The sequence below is a fragment of the Erigeron canadensis genome, chromosome 5, assembly GCF_010389155.1.
Source record: "Erigeron canadensis isolate Cc75 chromosome 5, C_canadensis_v1, whole genome shotgun sequence".
NCBI lineage: Eukaryota > Viridiplantae > Streptophyta > Magnoliopsida > Asterales > Asteraceae > Erigeron > Erigeron canadensis.
In genome coordinates this window covers 37,081,250-37,091,837 of record NC_057765.1, presented here as the reverse complement: position 1 = coordinate 37,091,837, position 10,588 = coordinate 37,081,250, and the positions used below count along the sequence as shown (strand labels likewise).

The window sequence follows — 10,588 nt, the reverse complement described above, 5'->3', positions numbered from 1 at the left end:
TTATGAAGCACATTAAGACCAAAAGAGTAGAACATTAGAGAAATATCTCTCCACCTATCAAATTGTGACATGTGCCATCCAATTATTAATAGGACATTCCTTTTACTTTTTTAAGTTATTTAATCTGTTTTTTAGGAAGCAACGGTCAAAAGGCCAGAAACTTCCAATGGTTAAGACGCGTTACATTTCAGCCGGGGCACGCTAAATAAGGAGGTGGGCCCCCACTAGGGGGGGGGGGGAGAGGGGCATTCTGACGGCGTTTCAGACAAAAAAATAACAGGCTATTCCTCACAGTCAAAGGCCCGTATTCTTTTTTTAATTAATAAACTTAATAATTAAAAATTTAATACTTTAAGTTAAATTTTATGTTTTTTTTACTTAATAAACAAAAATAACCGTTAATTATCTAATTTTTATTTAATACGTACAGACGTTATTTATACATTCAACCACTTAATATATTCAATACTTAATAACTAAAAAAAACCTTAAGTAACTTCATAACCGAATTTGAGGTGTATTGTAATCTGACACTGATTATTTCTTAAAGCCTTATTTGGAACCGGGGATTGTTTTTTGGTTCGGTTTTCACTTTTCAGATAACCCTACGTTTAAGTAAAGGCCTTTACGAAAAATAGTTGTGAGTTGTCACATAAAGCAACAATACAAAATGTGGAACATAACTTTACTAAAGTGATAGAAGAAAATAAATATGATTTGGTAAATTGATGTATTCATGTCCCAATCATTCACAAGACGTGTTCCATGTTAGAAAGTGACTCTATAGATATGTAACAACGACTATTAAATTTGATATGTGACTACGAACTGTTAATATGTTACCTGAATACCCTTGATATTATATGATAACATTGCTAAGTTTATTATTATTATTATTATTATTATTATTATTATTATTATTATTATTATTATTATTATTATTAACGGGAAATTTTGATTACCGACGGGTTATATACACATCCGATCATCAGCATTCCTCTGAGTACAAAACCCGAAGACTACCCACAAGAGAAAACCTACCATAGCCGAGAGCCAAGTTAAGACTCGTAAAAGATGTTATTGTTAACCATCTTGCTAACTTACGAGCTAACCTAATCGGATGTAACCGAAATAAGAGAGCCACACCACAAAAATTCTACCTAGTCCACACTCGGCACTCCACACCCTAAAAACAACCATTTAGCACATTAGCAGTAAAACTCCGTTCAAGATGGCCCCAACTAACTGCCAGAAGCCCATGATATAAACATGAGTCAAAACTTATAAGTTATAATGCAACCCTTCTCTAAAATCAAGTGCAACACTTCTCTTTGTTATAGCAACACGTTTAATTGCTTATTTCAACACTCTTGTTCTTTTATTGCAACACTTTAACAGCTTTATTTTATTAGAATCTTGTTATTTTGAGGAAAAACATTCATTATTAGAAATAACTAGTATTTTTACTCGGGCGTTGCCCCGGGAGAAAAACAAAACTCTCGTGACAAATGTTAAAAAACATTAAGCCGAAAAAACAAAATTTTCGTGCCAAAAAATTTAAGAAAATAAAAGTCGTTATTTAAAGTAAAGAAAATGAAACTTTGGTAACAAAAGTTATGTAGTAAAAAGCAAATAAAAGAAAACTTTCAGAGCGAGACCTAAAAAAAGCAAAGTTATGAAAAAAAAAAGTACAAAAGTTAAGAAACTTGAACATGAAAGCAAAACTTTTTAAAGTTATGAAATAAGTAAAAGATATTTGTTAAAAATACGAAAAAAATAAATTTTTTGTTGGGTAAAGATTAAAAACCAAAAGTTACATGGCAAAAAGTAATTAAGGCAAACTTTAGTGGCAAAAGTTAAAAAAAACTAAAATTGAAAAAAAATCTCCGTTAAATGTCATTTTGTACCTACCGTTAGTTAGCCAAACAACACTTAACCGTTGTTAATTATTTTGGTTGTGCAACAATAAATCTTTGGGGGAGCAAACTGTAAATATGAAAGTTAACGACAGTTAGAAAAAGAACCTAATTTGTAATACTTTTTATGGTTATATTTAACGGCCGTTAAAGTTATTAAATGTTTTTGTTTTATCTATGCATTATATAGTTGTATCTCTAGCTTTATAGCTTATATTTTTAGCTACAATACATTTGTCTCACAAAGCAAACTTGCTTTTTAGTATATACTAGAAATAAACACTCGCGCGTTGCCGCGGAGCTTTTATAGTAACGTCGTGGACAATGATTCATTAAGCTTAAACACGTTGCCGCAGATTATACTACACAACTTGCGGCGAGACTCAAGTAGATTATCTTTTCAGATGACAATGTTTTGGTACAAATTTGATAAAGTCACCAACAAACATTTATTTGACATTGTAACAATAAAGTATTTTATTGATAGGCTAAAATGTAAAAGATAAAAAATTTAGGGGGTTAAAAGGTAAAGACGTAAAAGTTGATGGGCTAAACTGTAAAAGGAAAAAACTTTGGGGGTTAAAAAGTAAAGAGAAAACTTTAGGGAGTTAAAATGTAAAGTAGTAAAAGGTGATGGGCTTAAATGTAAAAGGTAAAATCTTTAAGGGGTTAAAAGGTAAAGAGTTCAAAGTTACATGTATGTGTAGTTGTACCATGTGCATAGAAACTTGAAAAAAACCAGTTGGTTTTTAATATATATATAAAATTGACATTGTAACAATAAAGTATTTTATTAATAGGCTAAAATGTAAAAGATAAAAAATTTAGGGGGTTAAAAGGTAAAGACGTAAAAGTTGATGGGCTAAACTGTAAAAGGAAAAAACTTTGGGGGTTAAAAAGTAAAGAGAAAACTTTAGGGAGTTAAAATGTAAAGTAGTAAAAGGTGATGAGCTTAAATGTAAAAAGTAAAATCTTTAAGGGGTTAAAAGGTAAAGAGTTCAAAGTTGCATGTATGTTTAGTTGTACCATGTGCATAGAAACGTGTAAAAAATCAGTTGGTTTTTAGTATATATATATAAATATAAATATATAATTAAGAGGGCGCCAGCGTTAGCTTCGACACTCGTAATGTTTTTTTTTTATTATTATTTTTATTCTTTTTCCTACTAGCAACGTTGAAAGAACTTGCTATATTATATAAAACGTATCGAAGTGTTGGAAGAACTTACTCCATGTTGTAAGATAATCTCAAGTGCATGGAAATGTCTCTAAATCTAAAAAATCTGAACGTGTATAAATTATGAAAGGTTTGTTATATCAAACATTATTATTTTTATTCTATGTATCCAGAAAACCTGACATCTATGAAGTGTAATTTTTTAGCTGTCATTTGAAGCAGTTGGCTGGCTGCCTGGCTTTTGATATAGGATATGGAGTGTAAGCTGAAGTATTCTTATACTGTTACTGATGCTGCAAGGTGTTGAAGATGTTGGTTAAGAAATTGGTAGGTTAATGTGTGCGAATGAGAATAGAAAGCGGTAAAAGATGACGCTTTTTGGTCCCATTCTAGCATTAACTGTAATTTCTTATTTCTGACTTGTTTGGTGTTGTTTGATGCATTGGATTTGTTGGTATTGAGTCTGCATAGTGGTTAGGATTATTGTTGCGAGTATGTTTGAGTCCATGTTTTATGATTCTTTGTACATTTGTGATTAGTAATGAAATTCACCTTTAAATTAGAAAAAAAAAAAATGACATCTATAATAAGCTACCATGTAGTGTCACATCACCAAATTTGCAAATTACTTGAAAAATAAACAAACAAATAGACTCATTTAAGATTGAACATTGATTCCGGGTTAGAGTTTTTTATACCGTTGAAAATAAAATACAAGTATATAACCTAAAGTGAATAAGGCTTTAAAAATGTAAAAATCCCCATCGCTCATTGGGGAAAACTTAACTAAATGAAACAAGATCGCTAAATTAATGAAGGGTCAACAATGAACAATGTAAAATCGTAAATAGGCCCCTAAAAATATTCTAGGTAAATTACATGATCAATAAAGAATATAGCAATTACACCTTGTATACATTGGTGACATCTTGAGCTTCAATTTCAGCTACAATTACCTGTCCAAACTCAACAAACCATGTGGTTTCTTGCATGTTTTCGGGACCCAAAAATAGGCTTGGGATATATCTGCGTATAAATGAGTGATTGGTGATCCAAAGAATGCAAATGTGTATGATTATTATCCAAATATACGATTATGGCAGGTTTTATCACAGGGGTAAGGGCAATCTATCTCTTCAAATGGACTCCGCTCATAAAACCAGTTTCCAACTGCTTCTCCAATCGTCTGTGGTAAATTTTGTGGTTCTGGTTAGTTCCAAGGTATATTGATCAACTTTTGAAATACGAGTGCAAAATGGGCAACTTGGGTAGTCTGAATATTGGGTCAGAACTGGTTGCTTTTAGTAGGGCCAAATTGGTTTTGGTTGGGCGGACTAGCAAGCATTTTCTAACATTAGCTTATAGATTCACTATGAAGTAAAAACCATTTTATGAGGCAGTAATAAAACACTTCGGATATTATAAACTGTCTGCCTCATCTCTCGTTTATATGACTTGGCACCTTTGACCAGTTGGCCGTTAGCAATAAACAACAACCCAAAACGAATAAACCAATGGATCAAAACTTTCATTACTGGTTTTTTAGAAAGAAATGAAATAAGAGACAAACCAAAGCACTTTACCGTATTACTCAACAAGGGGGAATCATTCATCAACCATGTCTCTTGCATTTCAGTTTGGCAATGGGCATAGCAAGAGTTGATGAACATCCCTCTTGGTGAAGAGGTACCAAAGAATGCATCCAATGCACGTAAGAACTCCATCCTGAATTCTGTGAAATAAATAAAACTGTATTAACACCCAACCTTTACAATTAAATTCTATCACTGGACAATAAAGGTGAAAAAAATATGGATGGATTGGGTCAAGATAGGCCGGGCAAGTTGGGTTGACGATGACAATTTTTTTCCCTAAAAGTTTTAACTCTGATCAACAATTAGATAACTAGTGTAAAACTTTATGATTACGATAAGTAAAACTTCATGATAACGATAATAAACTTTAGGATTACAATAGTAATCCAACATTTTGAACAAGATGATTTGAGAAACTGTGCATTATATACTGTGGGTGACTTTCGTCCCATTTGACCATATTGCCCTTTTAGCTAAAAGAGGTTAAATTACTCATTTTACGCGATAGATATACAATATAACCTGGATCGACTAATTCACAAACAAATGTCAAAACTTCAACTACTAATTGCAAATGGGTTGTCTTTTTCAATGGTAAAGCAGAAAGGGCACATGGAAATCCAACATGACACCAAAACTTGGTGTACATATTTTAATAAACTAAGAGGAAAAAAAAAGGTCTAAAGAATAACTGGAACTTGGTATGAAATATGAAGGAAGCTAAAGCTAACAGAAGAACTATGGAGATTAGTGACCTTGCATGATTTCAATTTGATAAGATGAACACCTCTCAATATCAGCTTTGCAGTTGTGCCAGGTACCATGGGGATCAACAATCCCTGGAGCCAATGCATTCTTTATCTGTAGATATGTAGACCAAAATTCACGACATACATCAAAAACATATATTGAACTAAACTATAGAGAAGAATCACTACTAATTGGATTGCCGTCTTTTCATATGAACATTATATCATGTGCTGAACACTGAAAACCTATTGATGGCACTCTGTACTGCGAAAGATTCTGACCTGCCATGAATCATAGGCCGCATTTATTAGAAATATTGGTGTTTCTAGTTCTTGGATCATGTTTTCAGGAAAAAGGCACTGCAAAAAAATAAAATAAGAACAAATAACTAATTTAGATTTGATAGTAAAGTATAGCTTTTCAAGAAGCTACAAAAAATCATTTCTTACTAAACTATTATTCATCTTGGAAGTGCAAGATCGAGGCAAACTTTTGGCAGATCCCTACAATAGAAGCAAGCCAACATATTAAATTCCCAAAAGACAAATTAATAGAATGTAAACAATAGGCATAAAATGGCGTTACTAGGCTAAAGAAACTATAATCAAATACTACTTGAATGGAATACAACGAAGCTACAAGGGAAATTGATAAGAGCTTCTAGTGGTATAAAGGGCAAGAGAGTACATGTGTATTGACTACATCATCATAAAAGGCCTCAAGGCGTCTTGTTCCAAAGATATCCCGCCTGTTTATGAACAACGGATATTATGTGGCTATGGCGAATAAGAAGAATAATAACGTAGAAGAAACGGATTTGAGCCGAATCTTACGAATTAATGAAATAACCAGCATCGGCGAGACATTTCACTGTGGTTGTTGTAGATAAGAGTGCTTTAAAGTTATCGCAGTGTAATATGGATGTCAATCCACCAGCTGAACAGCCAGAGAGAATGGCCTATCATAAATTTCTACTAGCTATCAAGCAAACAACTTACATCAGGGTGCAAAAAGGGAGGTAGCATAGGGATAAAGGATCATACGTTTGAGGCATTACTCATTCCCTTGGCTAACAAATCGTCTATGACTGCACGGAATATTCTTGCTCCTCTAAAGTGAAGTTTAGTTGTCTGCAGTAATTCAAATGTAGGAAACCAGTCATCCATTATTGCAACTTATGAAGAAAGTTAAAAGAACAAAATAAAAGTTTCTAGAAGTACTATATCCACTATGTGTAATGTCATTTCAAAGCAAGATATAAGGACTTACTGAATTGACTTCTTCAACATCACCGGTAAAGGATGCACCGTCACAGTATCTGACCTTGATCCTATTCCAATTATAAAAGTCTGGAAAGAAATCAAAACGCTCAATAATGTTTAAGATTTGAAATTATTACTGTTACATCTTACTAAAGACAAAATAATATATATATTACCAGGGTTGTACTCTGGCTGTTTACTTAAAATCCCCGAGAAAGCAACTTGTTCCGCCATTAGGGTTGAGGATCCTAAACGGGTTCTACTACGTGTAAGGCAAGTAGTGACATTATTACACCATCCTCCTCCCTTGTATTCATTTACAGACGAAAGCCAATGTCAGTTCTAAGTACAATAGTAAAGGTATAATACATTAACCAAAATAACATCAAGAACCATTTAATCTACTAAACATCCTTATATCCTCATCACAACTATCAACATATTCGAATTGTTTGTCGAGAGTTCTAAACAGAAATGCTTATCAAATGAGCAAACTAATACACAAAAACACTATACACATGGAGTACCATAACATTCTCTTAAATTTCTCATAAAGATGTAGTAAGAAACAAACCTCAATGTGTATTAACCAGTTGTTGATACCGACACCAAATCCCACGTCCCAATGATATGCAGGCGGGCTACCGTCCAAACAAACTGTAAAAAACCGTCACTTTTTAACCAAAACATGTCAAAACAATACACAAACTAACTTCATCAAATCAATTTAAGTCAACTTACCAGCTCCTTTTTCCACTGCACTGTCGAGATAAGTAATATTAACATAAAACCCATATGTTTTCACCACGCTCAGTAACCCGACAATTAGTACACATTTCCATCGACAAGACTTTTGAGCCACCATACTGCCAAATTCCAACAACACACGTTCTCACTCGAAACTTTGAATTCTACAAAACATATATATAGATATAAATACAAAACATATCACACACATTTATTTTGACTTTATAATTTTTACTTATCATTGAAGATAACTAACATTAATAAAGTGTACACCAATACATACTTTACATATACATAGATATTTTTCACTTTTTACTTTTAATGATTTTTACTTCTTGTTGAAGATAAATGATATTCACAATGTCCCTAAAAATAAATTAGATTAGAAAAATCATCATATTTATATCTTAATTTCCCCTAATTCTCAACTAACTAACTAAGTACAGATGAATGTATGTATATATATCTATCTATATCTATAAACTAAATAAGTGAATTAATTACACAACTAAAAATGTATATCACATTCTGTATCTATATCTATATACTGCAACTACAAACATAATAATAATTACAAACTAATAAAAAGCTGCTAAAACTATAAATAAAATAAAATCTCAAAAGTAACATATTTAAATTCACAGTTAATTAAGCTAAGAGCTGATTTACATGAAAGTACAGCTAAAAAGTTGATTCATTTAACATTTTAATAATGCTAAATTTATAAAAATTAAATATGTTTTTTTTATATATAATTAATATATGAAAATGAAGTACATAATGTGTTGAAATGGATACCTGTGAGAGAATGAGAGTGATTGTGAAGAATTTGAGAGTGTGAATTTGAGAAGATAAAAATGAAAGAGAAAATAAATTATTTATTTTTACATTGAAATGAAAAAGGTGTAATAGCTGCTGCAGTCTTGATTATGTTTTGTTTTGTTTCCCTCTTTTTATACAAAAGCTGATTAAAATATTATGATTTGAAATTATTACCACAAAAACGCTTAATCGCATCGAGACAAAATATGAAATAGATAAGTATGGAGACAGTCGCATCATACTCCTTATATAAACAAACTACCCCTCTTCATATTAAACACTCTACCTTTAAATTTCATATTTTACCCTTTTAATTTCTACTACCACCAAACACTTTAATCATGAAATATCAAAAATAGCCTTAAGAAAACATTACGCCCAATTTGTCTCCTTTCCCTTCCCTCGAAGCTGCTCACATATTATACAAAAAACACACCCATACATCCCCCAGAACAAAACACACACATACATCCCCTCAAAACCGTCTCCATCTAAAACAAACATAGCCATCGCCCCCCATAATTGTCGTTGTCTCCGCCATCTAAAACACACATAGCCATAGGTACGGTGATCCGGTAATCATGCGGGTACCGTTAATTAACCAGTGTTTTTTTCTTATGCCCTGCCGCATCGCGCGGATACAAGGCTAATTTTTATTTAATGGTAAAGACTACTTAATGGATATTCATTAACGTTAATGAGCTTTATGAATAATTGATATTGTTTTGAAAAATGTTAAAATAAGAATCAAAATGCTTTGTTATGGTAAACGTGATAATACATTTTTGAATTGAGATATTAAAATGTCAGTCTCCTTTAGGGGCAAAGATGTAGTTAGTAAAAATTATTGGCAAGTTTTATTGGCAAGTTTTGGCAAATTGATAAGGCTATAGCATGTGAATTGACAACTTTAATTAGCAAGTTTGGCAAGTGACATCGGCAGGTTTTGACCGATTGTGGCAAGGATTGGCAAGTAATACATAGTACAAAATTGTTTTTATTTTTGTCTTTTTTTGTGTTGTCATTTTTGTGACAAATTTGGCATACTACACTACAACCATTGGCAATTTATTGGTAAGTTTTGGCTAGTTATTGGTAAATCTACATGACACAATTTTATTGGTTAAAAGCTTGTCAAAACCTTGACAAATTGACACTATACTTTTGTCCATTAGGAATTCAGGGTCTCTTTGCCAATTCCTACGGATGAGGCGCTTAATAGCAGTCTTTTTTACCCCTTAAAATGAGAGATTCCACCATCGTACACATCCCTAAATCCACCACTTCCGATTTTTTTGGTTTTATCAAAGTTGTTTGTGGTTGATATTATCTTTTCTAAATATATTTTTTATAATATATTTTAAGATGTTCATACTACTTCATGGTAGATGAAATCATATCATTTGCTCATCAAATACTAGTAACAATGAAATGAAACTTTGGAACCTAAAAGGAGATGTAATACTACTATGATAACCAACTTAAATAAACATGATAAAAGGTGTTAACACCTTTGCAAAGTTTTGATCAAGTAGTTATATCCTTGCATCAGGAGATAGAGATCAAAGATTCGATCTTCACTCCTTGCAAAGCTGGAGGTCCTATTCAATTTAAAATAGAACCAAAAAGTAATCTCTTTAAAGCGTGATGAGAGTTACTTTTGTATTAAAGATGTAAATGAGTACATAAACAATTGTTTAAGCAAAAAAAATAGTGACTTACTATGCGGAGATTGAATGAACAAAACAAATAAGGTACTAAGAACAAAATGAATCAAAACCCGGCCAGATGATCAACCAACCAATCTATTCGATGAAACTGAAAAATATGCAAAGAGATATTCTAGCAAAAACTTAATCAATTTGATGAATGATGAGATTCAAGAGCAAAAAGAAAGACAACCTTGGGGTATGTAGTGGATTACGTGTGGATGTAATATCAACTTTACTTCTAAGAAAAAGCATGACCAATAAAAGAGAAAGTTTGAGAGCTCGAGAAGAGCTTGAGTGAGTGTATCTTCTAAATCTAGTACTTAGCTCTTATTGCATTATCACCGTTTATATTCTTCTTCTAAGACTTGTCGTACATCAGTTGTCTCCTTTAAGTTAAACTAAAACATACAAAGGATTGCATTTTCATCACACTGATGGCATTAAATCCCAATTTTAAAGAATCTAGCTAGTAGAAAAAAGAGATGTATTTCTTTAATTATCCTTCAATTTTTTTGATGTATGTGTTCTACGGCTGATTATCAAAAGAAATATACTAAAAAGTAGAGGTGAGATTGGGTCGGTTTTTGCATAAATCCGAAACCCAAAC

General features: G+C 32.1%; 1 protein-coding gene across 3 annotated transcripts; it reads right to left on the bottom strand.

Annotated features, from left to right (window-relative positions):
- Positions 1–3,880: 3,880 nt before the first annotated feature.
- Positions 3,881–8,351, bottom strand: LOC122600042 (pectin acetylesterase 8-like). 3 transcript variants are annotated; one of them, XM_043772689.1, is made up of 13 exons: positions 8,246–8,351; positions 7,442–7,611; positions 7,275–7,357; positions 6,877–7,006; positions 6,708–6,787; positions 6,482–6,568; positions 6,272–6,396; positions 6,126–6,186; positions 5,888–5,941; positions 5,720–5,797; positions 5,444–5,549; positions 4,677–4,825; positions 3,881–4,119 (listed from the first exon to the last, which is right to left on the bottom strand). In XM_043772689.1, exons 2-13 carry the CDS (start codon positions 7,563–7,565, stop codon positions 4,060–4,062), a joined length of 1,137 nt encoding a protein of 378 aa, XP_043628624.1. In that variant the 5' UTR covers positions 7,566–7,611; positions 8,246–8,351; the 3' UTR covers positions 3,881–4,059. The 3 variants fall into 3 exon arrangements, with proteins under 3 accessions (XP_043628624.1, XP_043628622.1, XP_043628623.1); XM_043772687.1 differs by having other exon boundaries at positions 3,881–4,279; positions 8,246–8,350; XM_043772688.1 differs by having other exon boundaries at positions 3,881–4,279; positions 7,442–7,566; positions 8,246–8,343.
- Between the last annotated feature and the right edge of the window lie 2,237 nt (positions 8,352–10,588).

Coding starts and splice junctions, on each gene's coding strand:
- LOC122600042 (XM_043772687.1), bottom strand. CDS start 7,565: ATGGTGGCTCAAAAGTCTTGTCGATGGAAATGTGTACTAATTGTCGGG. Junction 6,397..6,481: donor GAATGAGTAATGCCTCAAAC/GTATGATCCTTT, acceptor AATTTATGATAG/GCCATTCTCTCTGGCTGTTC. Junction 4,826..5,443: donor TCAAATTGAAATCATGCAAG/GTCACTAATCTC, acceptor TTTATTTCACAG/AATTCAGGATGGAGTTCTTA.